The sequence below is a fragment of the Mytilus edulis genome, chromosome 4 (assembly GCF_963676685.1).
Source record: "Mytilus edulis chromosome 4, xbMytEdul2.2, whole genome shotgun sequence".
Lineage (NCBI taxonomy): Eukaryota > Metazoa > Mollusca > Bivalvia > Mytilida > Mytilidae > Mytilus > Mytilus edulis.
In genome coordinates this window covers 2,016,560-2,034,193 of record NC_092347.1, presented here as the reverse complement: position 1 = coordinate 2,034,193, position 17,634 = coordinate 2,016,560, and the positions used below count along the sequence as shown (strand labels likewise).

The window sequence follows — 17,634 nt, the reverse complement described above, 5'->3', positions numbered from 1 at the left end:
AAGTACATTATGAAATGGCTTAGTTTGCTTTCATTAAATTTTCAGGTTAGCTGAACATGTTGTTATTGACAATAACAGTAACACATCACTTGAACAAATATTTTCTTTAGCTGTTAATGATTATGAAAAAAGCACTCCATCTAGTAGATTAGATCCCAAATTAAGCTATATGATTACTGAGATGTTTCCACAAATACAGAAATCAAAAGTGTTTTGCCAAAAAACAGGGAAAAGAACCCAAAGCTTTAGGTGTTCAGTTGAAAGCTCAACATGCAATATAGCTGCAGTTGAATTTAATAATTTAGAGAAATGGAAACCATATGATTGGTTTGTTTTGAACAAACTTGACGACAGCATTGTTTTTTGGTCATTTTTTTATGGAGACATTTAATGAAAATAAAACTGTAATGGAATTAGCGTTGTCAAAAGCAGGTCAGATTTCCATCTCAATTGCTGATGTACATATTAACTTGTCTGAATATTATATACCAAACAAAATTCAATATACTGCAAGATCTCTGCCTGCCATTTTTAGATGTACTAAACTAATAAAACATTGTCAATGGATACGAAATAAAGACAAATGATGATTTGAAATTTTCCACAAGCTTTAGTTGCACAAAAGAGGTCTGCAAGGTTGGCATACTGAGTGAGTCACTGAATGTAATCCGAAGTGTTAGTTGTACCCGCTTCCTGCCGCTGAGGTCATCTATCTGTAAGAAATGTTCAAACTTTATTCAAAATAGGAAGCAAACTTTGCAAAAAAATGAAAATAAAGAAAACATTTGTAACAATTCTAAGGTTTCAAAAGAAGAAATTAAACAATTAATTAAGAGCATTGCTCCAAATTTACATGAGAATCAATTAACATTAATTTTATCTCAGATAGTTGCATCTAACACAAAGAGCAAAACAAGTGTTAGATGGGATAAAGATGTTATATGTATGGCATTGGTATTATTTAATCGAAATCCTGCAGCATACAGAGATATGACACTTAATAAATGGCTTCATTTGCCATCTGAACAAATGCTTAAAATATACAAAAATGCTGTCCGTCAGGGACCAGGTATCATTCCTGAAATGATGCTTTGGATGGCGAATGAGGGTAAACGACAAATCAAATTAGATGAAGGGTATTATGGTGGCCTGATACTTGATGAGATGGCAATCCAAGAGGACCTCCAACTGGTCAATACCAAAGAATGCTCAGCATTGTTTGGATTGTCAGATAGTGGAAATGACGTGAAAATGATGACGGCTTTAAATGAGGGAAAATTACAATCCCATATTGCAAACCATGTGCAACAATATGTTTTTAATGGCTTAACAGGTTTTAGGTGGCCTTTTGCAAATTTTCCCAACACCCAGGCTTCTCCTTCGGAAATATTTGTTACAAGTTGGTTGTGCATAGATGAATTGTATAGATGGGGCTTTAGGCCAATTTACTGCTGTATGGATGGGTCAGCAAACAACAGAGCATTTCTCAAGATGCATTTTCCTGATGGTAATTGTCTTTGTACAAATATGATTGCAAAATGTTTTAAATATCCAGGTAGAAAAATAGTTCTTTTTATGGACCCCTGTCATCTTTGAAAAAAATTAGGAACAGCATTTTAAGTAGTGGCTTTTTAGAATCACATCAACGGTTACTTACCATAAATGAATCGGTCATAATCTGGAAAATGTGGATTGATGCCTACAACTGGGATCGCACAACAAACAGTTTCCACATTCATCATAAATTATCAGAAGAACACATATTTCCAAGTAACGCACAAAAAATGCGCAACAAATTAGCATTTGACGTCTTAGATTCTGAAATGTTAAATCTTATGCAACAATATAGTAGTAGTCTAAATGCAGCATGTCAGGAGGAAATGAAAGGCGTCCTTCAGTTCTTACAACATATAAGCTTTCTGGTTTCTTTCTTCAAAGATTTCAGACCTGTAAAAGACATAAATGATGAACGGTTAAGATTATTTTCAGAGGCTTATAATTGGTTCAAATCATGGGAAAAGTCAAATGTAGGTAGTACCGACGATAAACATAAGAGGTATAAAACCTTAATGACCATGGAAACAAGAGAGGATCTAGACTTCCTATATCTTGGGTTTATGTCTCTTACACATATAATGATAACAGAATTAAAAAGTGAGTTAACTCCGGCAAGAATTAATAGTGATATTGTCGAGAACATATTTTGCCAAGAGCGTTCCCTATACCATGGAGCAAACACAAACCCTAATTATAATGAGTATAGGACAGGTATCAACAGTATTATTTTAGGGCAGGCAACGACGTCTAGGAAATCAAATGCTGGTGGGGTTAAAGCAGAACCATTTGCTCTTGGACCTCCTCCCAAGAAAATGCACTTCCTGATATAGTATTAACAATAAAATCAATCCACATGTATGTAAATAAAGTCCAATTACTGACACCAAATGATGTTTACAAACCCATTTATTTTAGAGAAAATATCTAGCTCAACAATGTCTAAGTTCTTCAAGTTTGGGTTAGCATATAAATATAAATATTTAAAAAAGATGTGGTATATATGAATGCCAATGACCCACCTCTCCACAAGAGACCAATGACACCAAAATTATTGACTTTAGGTCATAGTAACCCTTCATCAATGAGCAAAGCTCATATACATTTTTACATACATGTACATGTAATTTGTCTGGTAGTTTGTTCACACATTGTTATCAATATAGTGGAATTAGTAGTGACTGTCATACAAGTGAGACATTAATAAGCTAGCTATAAAACCAGGTTCAATCCACTAATTCCTACATTAGAAAATGCCAAGTCAGGAATATGACAGTTCTTGTGTTTTTTCTTTCGATTTTGCTATTTGATTATGGGCTTTCCGTTTTGAATTTTCCCTAAAAATATTTTTTTTGCGATTTTGCTTTATCAATGTTTATATCCATTGTCAGCTAGATAATAACAGGCTATCATCTTAATTTGGAATTAATTCAAATTTTGGAATGTTGAAAAATTAATTTGGAGGATTCAAATCTGATGCCTCTTATAATAAAATGTATGATTTACATGTTGCATGGAAAGTTTTTGTACCTCAAGATCCTTGTGATGAAAATTGAAAAAGATTTTGAATTTCCTTTTCCTAATACAATTACATGCATGATGGTTCAACCACTGCAAACCCCCTTACACGTACATTTATTTTGCCTAGTTCATTATATTTATAATATGTAAATTGAGAATGGAAATGGGGAATGTATCAAAGAGACAACAACCCGACCATAGAAAAAACAACAGGTCACCAACAGGTCTTCAATGTAACGAGAAATTCCTACACCTGGAGGCGTCCTTCAGCTGCCCCCTAAACAAATATATACTAGTTCAGTGATAATGTCAGAACGCCATACTAATTTCCAAATTGTACACAAGAAACTAACATTAAAATAATACAAGACTAACAAAGACCAGAGGCTTCTGACTTGGGACAGGCGCAAAAATGTGGCGGGGTTAAACATGTTTATGAGATCTCAACCCTCACCCTATACCTCTAGCCAATGTATAAAAGTAAACGCATAACAATACGTACATTTAAAATTCAATTCAAGAGAAGTCCGATGTAGAATGTTACAAGTTAATAGATAATTTTCATCAGAATTACGCCATTTGAGATATAACCTCATTATGAAAAAGCATACTACATTGTATTATTCATTAAAGGTCAAACCTTTCTAGAAGCAATTTGGGAGATAACTCAGTTTTTGTCAAAAAACAGAGTTATCTCAACCTTTTTGATATAGAAAAAAAAGGATTTTTGTTCAAACTAATATAAGAAAAGGCATTAATCTATAACTAACCTTCAATTTTTTTTTACTGTAAACATTTTGGACAATACCAGTCACTGTCACCAATCTTTTCCCACAATTCATCACTAATTTGTGAACACTGTCTGTTGTACCATGAATCACACAAATCACATGCTATCCACTCATTATGCTCATCTCCATCTTCATAAATAATATTACATATTGGACATTTAGTCAACGAGTCCTCCTGTGTTACCACTTTCTTAGATTTCTTCTTCTTGCTCATAAAGGTAGATTTTCGCTTCCTTCTTACTTTGGTGGTGCATGGTGTTGTTTGTGAACTAGCTTTAGAACATTGAACTCCTGAGGTAGAAGGCTGGTCAGTGTTTACAGGTTCAGTTGTAACATGTATTTGGTCACTTGTTTCCAAATGCTCTGGGAAAACTATAGAAATTTGTGAGGGAATTAATTCACAGAGTTTATCTTTAATAACACTTTTCTTGGAATTACATTGTATTTCAATTCCATATGCTTTACATATATTTAATAATGCCTTTTTAGAAAAATCAATTAGACCAGCTGCACCATGGTCAATTATAACTGCTTGTAACTTATGGTGAGAACTTATTTTAGATTTTGATTTGTCTTGATTTATACACTTCATTGTAAGAACTGATGAAGAATTAGTTTTAGAATCAACCCTTTTTCTTAATCTTTCTGTTTTCTGTTTACCATAAGTTACAAGGAAATCTTTTCTAAATTGGTTGTCTGCAATTCTACAAAACCTTTCAATAATATCATTATAAAGTTCTTTTAAACAACTCTCTGATGATTCCTGATCATTTGGCAAATAACTACTGGTATTAAGATTTTCAAATGTGGCAAATAAATTTCTCCATGAAGTAAACAAATTTGAGTCTTGTAGAATTGAAGAGTGACAATATTTCAAAAAATTTGAACCAAGTAAATGAAAAACTTTATCATGTTGAACAAATTTCCTTTTTTCCTCCACAGCTAAGATGAATTCAAACATAGAGTCGCATATATTTGTTAACCCCTGAGAAAGGTTCTGTTTTCTTTTTGTCTCATAAAGTGTACTTTTGTACTTAGAATTATTTTCCAAATCAGAACTGCTTTTAGTCAGATGGTCCATCATTTTCACTTTCAAAAAGGACTTAGCAACACTTTTGATTTTATCCTTCTTGTACAAATTATTTTTAGCATGACACATATGGTGAAACCTACATTTTGCTACACACCGTCCAGCAATATATCTTATTTTACCTTTTCCCCCATCAGACAGACTCATCTTTGACTCACTTTTTGTGTCATGTTTTTTCACTAGGATGTCCATTGGTTTTTTCAAAACTTCAGTCTTAATATAGTCAAATATTTTTGAACAAATTTCAAAATCCACTTCATTTGGTTCAGATTTGAATAAAGATTTTACAAGAAGAATATAATCATTACAGGTGGCATATGAATAAAGTTTGGAGTAAAAATTTGTCCATGTCTTTGAGTCAGTGTTTTTATTTGACACATCACCACAAGTTGTTTTAAATAAATCTTCAATTTTGGAATACAACTGATTAACAAACAGTTGAACATTATCTTTAGAAAGCAAAAGATACGAAGACGAACTTTTTTGATCGAGAGGAGAAATTTTCTGTCCTGAGAATAATTCAGAAATTGCATCTAAATTTATGTCATTTTTAGTTTCCAAACTAACAGGAGATGTCTCAGGAGGATCACAAATTTCTAAATCATCAGACAACAAAAAATCAATTTCTTCAATTTCTTCAACACAAAAATCTGATAAGTCATCAAAAACAATTTCTTGTTCTGCATCATTAAAAGCAATATCATTAAGTGGTACTTCAAAATCCTTTTTGCAGCAGGATAATTGTTTTTCATAAACTGTGATTGAATTTTCTGAATAAAATTTATACAAGCTTTCATCATGACGCATGACTGATTTCGAATTGAAACCCAAAATACGGAGTCCTTTTTTTTCTTTTGCCCTTCCCACTGCTACTCCTAATTGCCCTGCAGCAAAGATATAACTCGCATCGACTTCAACACGATCAAGAGTGAGACCTTGTGACTTATGAATTGTTATTGCAAATGCAAGACATAAGGGGAATTGCTGTCGGGATGCAACAATTTTACTATCTAAAGAACTATATACAGTAAAAGTTTCTCGTTTCAGGTCTACTACTATATCATTGTTAAAATGTACAGTTATAAATTTAGTAGAAACAGCAGTTACATTTCCTCTTAAACCATTCACCAATTTATCACTGAGATTTTTAAGCAACATAACAGGGCAACTTTCTTTCAAATGTAAATGTTTCGGAGCTTGAATGTTTTTCAATTTTGAATTTTCTCCCTCATCAATTGATGTAAATACTGATACCTCACCTTCCATATCTATCAGTTTACATGAATTGTGAATGTCACAGTCAAAATTTCGAGAACATAATCTAATTGGATCTTTTCCTGGTGGTAATTTACGAGAAAGTCTCATCAGTAAGTTATTAGTATCTTCAGGTAGGTCACCCCTTGAAATATCATTAATAGCATTAATAAAGTCTACCTGATTTTGACGCATTACTCGTTGAAGTACAAATTTGTGTTGAAACAATTGAACAAATATTTCAGACTTAAAACAATACTCTCCTGCATCTAATTTTAAGTTATCAGGTACTGGAGGGAGTTGAAAGAAATCCCCAACAGCTATCACTTGAATACCCCCAAACATTAAGTTTGAATTTCTTATTTTTCTGCAAATGAACTCCAACTGTTCAAACAATTTTTTTGACAACATTGATATCTCATCAATAAACAATACATCAGTTTTAAGAATATTTTGCTTATATTTTGAATAGTGCTCATTGTTTTCTATTTTTTCTCGAAGAACTTCATTTGAGTAACGACCATCGCCTATCCCAGACCACGAATGAATTGTTTTACCGTCAATATTTAATGATGCAATTCCTGTCGAAGCCGTTTTTTGAACAGATTTTCCTATTTTCATCAATTTATGGGCTGCGTCTTTTAATATAAAGCTTTTACCAGTACCACTCTGACCTAATAGTAACAGAGAATGTCCTTCTAGTACCTTATTAAGGGCTTCACCTTGTAAATTTGTTAAACTCATGTTTACCTTTCTGCGTTTATGTCAACTTTCACTTTGGTATTTGATCTGGTAACTTGTAAACAGAAAACAGGAAACCAGAAAAATCTTGACCAATCAGATGCCACGGTTAAATTTACTTCCTAAAAACCGAAAATTTACCGGAAGTTAAGTCCTTACAAATTCAATGGTCTGGAAAAAGGTCAATAATTGTCATCTCAAGTGTGTTATACTGTTTGAGGGGTATTCTCAAGGTACGTGACAGTTGTTTCATTGTCAAGATAAATCAATTACCGACAGACTGGTGTACTTTTATTCGTGAAAAAGTCAAGGGAAATTAAAAAAAAATTGGTTGAAGCGAACACATTGAAAATTTCCGTTAGCTACCTTGTGTTTTTTTTGTACGGGTATGGATAGTAAACCCACTATTGACAGAAACAAGTGCCTGTGATATGTGCCCTTTTCTGTATTTTGAACAAAAAAAATAAAACAAAGAAAGCGTTCTTCAAATATTGACATATTTATATTTTGATATCTTCTTCTCTTCTTCTTCTTCTTTAGTTACGGAATACCATCAACTTTTTGGGGATTACTTTCCGGCGCATGCCTGTGTTGTAAACGTAGAATTCCGAGCGTTCATAAATTTATAATCTAACACCATCTTTGTAGAAAATAACAGTGACGATTTATTCACACTATATGTATATACAAACGTTATGTAAAATACAAAATACACGGCATACACTCCGACAGTACAAACATTCAGCCATCTTGTCCATCCAGCAACACATCTCTGTCAGGCCTCCCTAACTTCCGGATAGGCGCCATATTGGAAAAAACTGATGTTACTCAAAGAGGTAAGTCGTCAATTTGAAATGTTGAATTAAGAAAATCGAGCAAACCAATTTCATATTAAATTAGTTTTTATTGTACTGTGAGTTAAAAATTTTGATGTTATCATATTTTTATAAACAAAATTATTATGGTTATTGAGAAAAAGTTCAGCATTGCCAAGAATGTTGCGAAAACACATGTCTGATAAAACCAAGTCTTGGTTTTATGAATTTTTCACAATTGCTCGTTTTTGGATAAGAAATTTCTTTAAATTAAAGGTCCGATAGAAGTTTAATAGGTTTTTGAATGTTTATATGACAACCTCATTGCAAATCGGATGCAAATTATGCATTTTGACGCACATGTTATGCCGCTTCATTGTTATTCAAATGAGCGACCAAAACCGGTTGTTTGTGTACTTTAACACACATGGTGGATCATTGAAAACGTATAGGCATTGTATGGTTTTATTTCTATTCATCTGTAATTTAAACTGTACTAACTTCAATACATTGTTACACCAATACATGTACTTTGACAGAGAGTTGGGTCCTTGAAAATCATATGGTATGCCATCCTTATCTTCTTATGTATATTTATATTATACACACATACATTGACAATATATATATACATGTATAATGATTTGACAAGTATCAGTTTTGATTCAAACAAGTATCAGATGTTGTTCAGTTTCATTTCATTGGACTTGGGAATTACTCTCGGGGGGGGGGGGGGGGGGGGGGGGGGAGGGGAGGGGAAGGGGGGGGGGGGTGGTGGTGGTGATGGGACTATAAGAAATATATGATTAGATCAATAAAGTTCCAATAACTTCTTCGTCTCTCATCCTTCTTGGTGTTACAAGCTGTTTTTATCAATCTTTTTTTACACATTGGTATTCCACTCTTTTATTGCAGAGCATTAATATCCACATGAAACCCAAACAATATAGGAAAAGGTTACATATCACCTATGTATCTGTATTTGCAATTTATCATGTTGCAAAACAATATATATCTCCATGATTCGTGAAGTTATTTCAATCTAAATATGCTACCCTACACTATAATATTTATTTATGCTTTGAATGATCCAGTACTTTAATAGTCATGTCCATATTCATATTATGCCTTCATATAATTTCAGTCAGTGGAAAGACATACATGTAGAATCAACATCCTAGATGATTTTGCAATTTTTCATACAGACTATGAAAACACTGCTGTAGTTCTTTGATTCTTTAATAAGTTGTACATGTTGTTGTGATGTAACGCATTACTTTTCATATTACTACATGTACAAAATGAATGAAAGAAGGTAAGATATTAAAGTTATACTCAAATAGTTATTTTTACTTGTGAGAAAGTTGCATGTAATATTTCATAGAAAATGATTCTTCTTCTTGTTATTGACTTACAAATGTAACTCGGTCTCAAATGAAATGAAAGTTCAAAGATTTAAGAATGCAAACAAGTACATGTGTGCATAAACAAATATTAAAATATTATTGTCTACATGTATATTAACATTGCCATGTAAAATATCAGAATATTTTTTATAGTATACAGCTGTTGACCATTTTTACAACACAGACTACAAATTTTGTGGTCTCAGTGAAATTAAGTCCTGTATTTGCAGATTTTTCCATCTTTCATACATCATGTACATGTACATGTAGGTGTAATTAAGATTGAGCCAAACTGCATGGAAAAATGTACTGGAACAGTTTACTTTCAAAATATTGATGTACTTTGTAATGAGCACCATAGGCTGATCTAGGGGGCTGGGTGAAGACTGAAGCCCTTTTGGTGGAAAAAAATTGCTTAATTATATATGAAATCACTGAAGCATGACTGAGAGCAGTCCCCTTAGGTCAGTCAGAGTACAAGTTATGGATGTATACCAATATAAAATACATGACAATATAAAATACATGACACTCTAAAATAAGAGAATAAAACAACCACAAACTTTTAAATAGTTTACAATCAGGACAACAACAACATTGACCTTCTTCATTTTTGGGGTCAAGGTGGCAGGGCTGCCACTTTTTAAGAACATCATTGATTATTTCAATTACATTTTTTAGATTGAAATGCTTTTGTAAAATTTAGTTACACATTTATGATAATTTGATAAAGCTTAGAACAATGTAATAGTTTTGTTTTAAACTATTTTTTATATCTGCAATAAAATGAGAAGTGTTATTGTCTTTATAAGACATTAATATATAAGTCACATTTAAATTGTACTTTTAAATTGCATGTATTGTAAATTTTTTTCTTATATTGGATTTTTTTTTCACTACATGTATAACATTATAATTTCAGGTTAGAATGCAAATCTGGTGAAGATGAAGGTTATAATTATGATCTACATATTGATTAATTTGAAGCAGATTTTGTTCTTAAGAGTGAAATAAAAAAAAAACAGACGTGTATTTTAGAAAGATGTTCAACTATTAACAAGACAACAAGCATATTCATTGTATGACTGAGAGAGAAATGAATATAAGTGTAATTAAAGAGTAGACTCTTAATTTTCTTTTTCTTTTCACACTTTTAAGTTGCTATATTACCAAGCTCCAATTAGACTCATATTTATTTAACCCTCTTTCCAATTTATTTGCAATCTTTGGTAATCTTATTCAATTACAATTTGGTGGTCCTTTGGTCAATGTATCTAGTGCTGACAGTTCTTGTTGTTTTTTATGCCCCACCTACGATAGTAGAGGGGCATTATGTTTTCTGGTCTGTGCGTCCGTTCGTCTGTCTGTTGGTTCGTCCGTCTGTCCCGCTTCAGGTTAAAGTTTTTTGGTCAAGGTAGTTTTTGATGAAGCTGAAGTCCAATCGACTTCAAACTTAGTATACATGTTCCCTATGATATGATCTTTTTAATTTTAATGCCAAATTAGAGGTTTTACCCCAATTTTACGGTCCACTGAACATAGAAAATGATAGTGTGAGTGGGGCATTCGTGTACTGGGGACACATTCTTGTTGTTCGACTTTTAAGATATATGGTACTAGGATAGGCAAAGGATATCGTATGTATGCAGATATCCCTGTCACATTGATCATTATGGTGTTTTTATAAGTAGTGTTGTTTATTGGTGTAAAATCAGGATCCCAAGTCATCTAAAAGTGCAAGTGTCAAACAAATAAAACTTAATATGACCAAAAGCAACCAGAGTTTCACACTACTTACTTAGAACAAGGTCATACAGAATGAGAATGTGTTGTGCTTACACATACTGTAAGTGCTTAATTCTCCTGTAACTTGTGACGGTCTAACAGCTTAACATTTAAGAACAAACGGTTGACACACAGAAATTTCACCCTTATAATAAATAAAAATATGTGGTAAGATTGCTAATGATTGAAAAAAGACAACTCTCCACCAGAGACCAAATGAATCTACTGAAAAATAACTCATTTGTGTCCCTGCATGCAAAAGTTCTCAAGTCAATAAGCCCTGAACATGGGCTGGTCTAAAAATCTCCATGGGAATAAGATGTGCTTCAGTTAATACAACCCGATGCAGATGTTGGATTTTTTTTTGTTGGGGTTTATGGAGGGGTCCCCAACCTACACGAAGTTATAGTAGCGGAATCTGCAAAACCTGTACTGAGTTAATGTCCGACGTGCTGACGACGCGGGAAAGACGGATGGACAGACAGACAGATAGTGGTGTGTAAACGGACGTATAAAAAGATAAAACATACTGACCCTAAATGAAGCTTTATTATTATAAAATTATCGACATACGATTTATGGTTACATCACTGACTGCAGCTGGAAACAACAAATAAGAAAGATGAGTACGTATGTCAGCTTCTTATATTTCTTGTAACATGCTCAAATAAGCTTCTGTGTGAAATCTGCCCCATAAAGTTAATGGGACGTGTTTGTCAAGAAAAGGACATTTGTTTTAACAAAGAAAATTCGAGTGTCTGCATCGGACTGCATCTTTGGTTGATATTCAAAAACAAAACATTTAGCACGCCTATGACAAATGTATGAGTTTTAATTTTAAGATGTCCTCTTTCTTGAAAGAATTGACGTGGGAGTGAATTGGAAACTCTTAATTCCTGTATCCGTATTGTTTAATAAATTCACGATATTGAAAGCCGTTTCGTCGGCATCGAACCGTCAACGATAACATTTCCTGGAGTAACACCAGCGTATATATACATGATATATAGATAGCTATTACAATGTGTAGGAAACAACGAATGAATAGAGCTATCCCTGATGTTTATATCAAATAACGGTATATATATTTTTTAAAACTCCCAAAAGGCATATATAATCTGATTCTTAATTTAGAGGTATTAATATTAAAGAAACATATTATAAACGGTTCCCATGGCCAGAGACATCTATAATACTAAAATTACGAGGTCCAATTTGTCAGCCGTCATCACGTGAAAACGACGAATCACAGAATTCAACTTTATATATAACTAATATAGTGCAAAGGTGTAGATTAAAAATTACACCACTCCAGGCCCTTTTGTTTTCCACGTAATTAATATTGCCAATAATTAAGAAGTTCCGGGTCGAGTCCGCTACCGATACCAATAGTATATTCACCTGTTACCTATTACCTTATCTGTACGTTCCGCATCTGACAGGCGCACCACCAAACGTTGTATTCAGGACTAATATGCTATATACACGGGTCATAACCACAGGGTTGACACTACTAAATTGTCAAATTGTTACCTATTGTAGTATTTTAATCAGTAAGACTTTCTAAGATAACAATACGAATACTAAAAATCTGGACTAAAAATAAGGCGTATAGGTACAGTTTTCAATTTGTTAGTGGGCATGACGTAAAACAGCAAAGCAAAGAATTCAACTTTATTTATAACTTATATAGGGCAATGCTGTTGATTAAAAAATACTCTATTCCAGGACCTTTTGTTTTCCATTTAAATAATTAATATTACCAATAACTGATAAGTTCCAGTTCAACGGGTTCAAACAGAAAGACTTGAAAGCAGAGAAAAACTGTGTATCTTATAATCGACATGACTTTATCAGATGACAATACTAATACTAAAATAAGGCTTGCGCATAGTTATATACTTTAATTCAGACACTGACCCGTGATATCACGGGTGTGTTCTAGTGTGTGTATATATGTATCTGCCATATGGCCACCTGTTTCTTATGTCATAGCTTCAAATTGTCATAATTTAAACAAACAAAAATCATCAAAGATTTGCAATCCAGATTTAATAAATATACAAATTATTGAACCAAGGACACAATATATATGTATATAAGTCCTGGTGGTCGTGTGGTCTAGCGGGACGGCTATGTACAGTACAGGCGATTAGGGGTCGCAATATCTCAGTAGCATGGGTTCGAATTCCAGCGAGTGAAGAACAAAAAAATTGCGAAAGCAAATTTACCGATCTAACATTGTTGGGTTGATGTTTAGACGAGTTGTTACTTGTATATATATTTTGTCACTCTAAATTGTGCCTTGATCCGCCTATGCTGATCAGGGGCGGATTCAGAATTTTTCCTAAGGAGGGCCCGCTGACTAACCTAAAAGGGGGGGGGGGGGCTCCAGTCATGCTTCAATGATTCCCTATAATCAACCAAGTTTTTCCAACGAAAGGGGGGCCTGGATCCGCCTATGCTGATTCAGTGAAAAATGCTGAAGATAAAGTAGCCAACTTGCATGAAAACTATATATATATGAGAGGTTCTTCCCTAAGTTAATACTGGACTGGTTTTCAGTGCAGGATAATAATACAAAATTTCTATTATGTCCAACCTCTGTATACTCGCATTATTCATATACATTCTGGAATCTTCTAGTTTTTATTTTGTCAATACTGTGATTTAAAAAGAACAGAAATACGGAAAGATCATCATGTGAATAATGTAAGAATAAAATAGAAGTTTTGATTTTAATGTAATGATATTGCAGATAGAGCTAGCTATTATCTGAGGCTATATAATTTGGTGACACTCTCAGAGCCTTTATATATAATTATATTATACCACTTCACGCGGAGTCCCTTTTTATTAATATCCAACACATTTTGACAATGTTTGATGACTTACACCAAATCACATTATTTGGTCATTGTTTTTTGTGGACTAGCGGGGGATCATTTTCAAGTTTCAAAGGCTTTCCAATGCAGTATTTTTGATATCTATAAGACTGATTTTTTTACAATCATTTACAAAAAGGCTTAAAAAATTGTAACAGTTTCAGCCAATCAATGCTTACACGAGGATGCCGCAAGTGTTACACATGATACATGATATCCTAATTCAATATCATGCATGTGACAGCCCCGACAGTTTATATCTCCGGTGAAAAAAAGGCGTATTTGTTACAGAAAAACTGGTTTAAATAATAAAAAAAAAAAAAACATTTTATGTAAATTTCTTCCTGAATATAAATTCATTTTAACTCGATTAATGAAATATGTATATCGGTATACTACTGTATTCTGAATTTAACGAATCAAACCAATTTAAATTCATTTTCAATTAATTTAACTCAATCCCCCTCCCCCTTTTTTAGTTTTTATATTACACGTAGAAAACACTCTAAGTGAGTGCATTCGTGTGCTAGCACGTGTTTGTTATCCTATTTTGGGAGTGTAGAAGAAGACCCCAAATAATCGGTCAAGGGTTCATACACTTATCAAAATAAAAACACAAAAAAACTTTAAGCCAATCGAACTAGCAGGATAATTTATCGGTATGTTCGGACTGTATGTTTATTTGTTATGTAAAGTCTAGATATTTCCGAAATAAAGCCGCCATTGTCTGAATATCATCTGAAGCGAGTTAGGCTCCCCTCTCTATGATTTCCCCTGTCTCTGTCTCTCTCACGTCACTATCACACAACGTCAAAAATACGGGAAACAACGTTAACGCTGTTTTGCGACATTACGGACATGAAGACAAAGTCAAATTCACAACACTACTCCCTCTTTTCAAGAATATTTCGTCCTCGAAATAAAAGATAATCAAGACAAATTGCGTTTTCGTGTTTTCCAGTTCATCTCAGGTAACATTGATGATCCACAGGAGCAAACATCATGTGTATAACTGTTTTCATAGATGTTACTATCTCTAAATTGGGTGAACCCATTTCCACGTACAAGTTCTTTATATGTGAAGTCCTTTCCATATACTGGTCTCGATAATCCAGTATATGTTGAAACTCGAGGTTTGTCATAACTTTTTTCATCATCATTTTTAGAAATATCAAACTGTATGTCACTTTGCTCAATAGGTGTCCATTTTCGGACGCTAACTTCCTCTACCTCACCAGAGGGTATCGTCTGTTGTTCAACGTTTGGACTTCCAAAGTTAGTTGTCATTAGCTTAGAAACTTTTGCAACTGCAACCTCGGTTGTCTCAACAATTTCATTAAGTTCCTCATATTTCAATTCAACCTTTCTAACGATAACATTCATCTCTGTTCCACCAGTAACCACTGTCTGCTTTTCAACGCACGGAATTTCCAAGATAGCTATCTCTTTGTCCAAAACTTTCGCAACTTCAAATTCAGTTGCCTCAATAACGTCACAAAATTCCTCATGTTTCAATTCATATGACTCAGCGATGTAATAAACAGACTGTTCACTCGGATAACCGAAATTATTACGTACATTTAATTTACCAACAGTATAATTCTCTTTTCCCAATTTCTGGTTAATATCATATAAACTAATATCGTTTTGCATATCAACGTCAGTATTTTCAGAAACTTTATTCCTCCGAATATCATGCTCTGTGAAATTCATATTACGCTTATTGCCTATTTCAAAATGTTTCTCAAAGTTACTATCTTCAGTGCAACGCGATTTTTCTACGGACTTTAAAGATTGTCTACAATGTTCCTGCCACAATATTTCTTTGATAAGTTCACTAACTGTTGACGGTTCTTTAGTCAGAACTCTATATCCAATGTTACCATCAGGATATCCATATATAGCATACTCAGTAATCAGCTTCACTAATAAATCTTCGTTCACACCAGGGAACGATTTTCGAACATTTATCTCAGTTCTACATACGTACTCTTGAACGCTTTCACTTGTAAGCATAGTTATATTTCTCAATTTCATTCTACAAATCTGAGCAGTCTCAATATCACCAAATCGACTTTTCAATGCAGAATACAAAACAGATACATTATAAAGATCTCTGTGTGGTAAATACGACACATATTCTAAAGCTTTACCTCTCAGTGAAGTAACCAAATAAAAAGCCATATCACTAGATGACCAATTAAAACGTTCAGCAAAGATAGAAAATTTCATCCAGAAACCTTCAAAAAGTTCAGTACCGTCAAACTCTGGTAAGTCACACCAGCTCATGGTTAATATATATCAAAATGCTGACAAATATACGTTATAAACATACATAAAACAACAATTATTTATAGATAAACGTAACAATGTTGATTTCTTTCAAATTTGCACCTTAGATTGTCATTTTATCCTTGATGCTAACACCGAACAAAAATGTTAAATTAATTTCCGTCCACTATTGCCGATTAAATACTTCTCTGTGAATTATGTGGTCGAATCTGTTTTAGTTCAAATATCAGTTTTAAAATGGTGAATCTTTGTTTTCCAGTGCCGTATCGTCCTTCTGTTGTAATGTATACATTTGGTCACAATCGTATTGTCAAATAAACTTGTTTACGGTACATTCATTGTTTAATTTCATATTTCCTCCCCTCTTTAAAAGCATTCCGTCTGTATAAAAATATAAATCCTCTGTTTGCGTAGATTCGTTTCTGTTCGCTGCCACCAATGTTGTAAACGTAGAATTCCGAGCGTTCATAAATTTATAATCTAACACCATCTTTGTAGAAAATAACAGTGACGATTTATTCACACTATATGTATATACAAACGTTACGTAAAATACAAAATACACGGCATACACTCCGACAGTACAAACATTCAGCCATCTTGTCCATCCGGCAACACATCTCTGTCTCTCTCACGTCACTATCACACAACGTCAAAAATACGGGAAACAACGTTAACGCTGTTTTGCGACATTACGGACATGAAGACAAAGTCAAATTCACAACACCTGTATGAGGTCGCTTTAAGTTAATTTCATTTTTTTTTTTTACTTTTATTTAATAATGAGATTTACAATTTTTAAGTATCTCATGGGTAGGTGTGGGGTGTTTCTATCTCGTGGGTCCACTTCCTATATACAAGGTGATAGGTTGTGTCCCTTGAACAGGTCACCTTTTCAAGCTTGAAAATATGTAAATAGGTCAGGAAAACTATCATAAATATATGATAAGGTCAAGGGTGATGTAACAGAAACACAACGGCACCCCTATCAATTAAGTATTTAAGTGGCCCCCAAGGTTTCTGTATGTATTTTTCGTTCAACTTGTAATGTGTATTCAGGGTATTGGATATTCTTATGTGACTTCGTGGTCTATTGGTTAAGACCGATGGCTACAGTGCTGAAGGTCCAGAGTTCGATTGTCACTAGGGGTGCTAAAATTATCAGTACATCAGAAGGGTAATTTTCACTCTCTCACACACATCTCTGGTACCCAGACCGGAGTTTAAACTAGAATGGGTACTTTGGGGGCCTCGGTTGGTCAAAGTTGTCCCCTACTTTGACCTGGAGATCAATCTTCTGATATCTCTCTGGTTTGTCTGTTTCCACCGAGTGGCCCGGTGGTTCTCTCCGAGTACTTCGGCTTCCTCCACCATAACAACAGACTTCCTGGTGTCCTAGCACTCCCTTTGTGTTGGGTGGGGATTGAGTTGTCCTTGTAAAAATAATTGTCGTATAAATATACGTTAGTGACACATCTCCATTAATCCCGATAGGGAGTG

At 33.7% G+C, this 17,634-nt stretch overlaps 1 protein-coding gene and 2 long non-coding RNA genes across 4 annotated transcripts; 1 reads left to right on the top strand and 2 right to left on the bottom strand.

Moving 5' to 3' along the window:
- Positions 1–371: 371 nt before the first annotated feature.
- LOC139518701 (uncharacterized) lies at positions 372–7,217 on the bottom strand. Its single transcript, XR_011663436.1, has 4 exons — positions 6,961–7,217; positions 3,846–4,238; positions 1,658–1,947; positions 372–713 (listed from the first exon to the last, which is right to left on the bottom strand). It is a non-coding gene; the product is annotated as an uncharacterized lncRNA (long non-coding RNA).
- Positions 4,260–6,944, bottom strand: LOC139518596 (uncharacterized). Its single transcript, XM_071310073.1, has 2 exons — positions 4,348–6,944; positions 4,260–4,277 (listed from the first exon to the last, which is right to left on the bottom strand). The coding sequence occupies exons 1-2, from the start codon at positions 6,829–6,831 to the stop codon at positions 4,260–4,262; spliced, it is 2,502 nt and encodes an 833-aa protein (XP_071166174.1). The 5' UTR covers positions 6,832–6,944.
- A 499-nt stretch (positions 7,218–7,716) lies between the features above and the next one.
- Positions 7,717–10,303, top strand: LOC139518700 (uncharacterized). Of its 2 annotated transcripts, none has more exons than XR_011663434.1 (3): positions 7,717–7,787; positions 8,911–9,081; positions 10,095–10,303. It is a non-coding gene; the product is annotated as an uncharacterized lncRNA (long non-coding RNA). The 2 variants fall into 2 exon arrangements; XR_011663435.1 differs by lacking the exon at positions 7,717–7,787 and adding an exon at positions 7,835–8,223.
- The last annotated feature ends 7,331 nt before the right edge of the window (positions 10,304–17,634 follow it).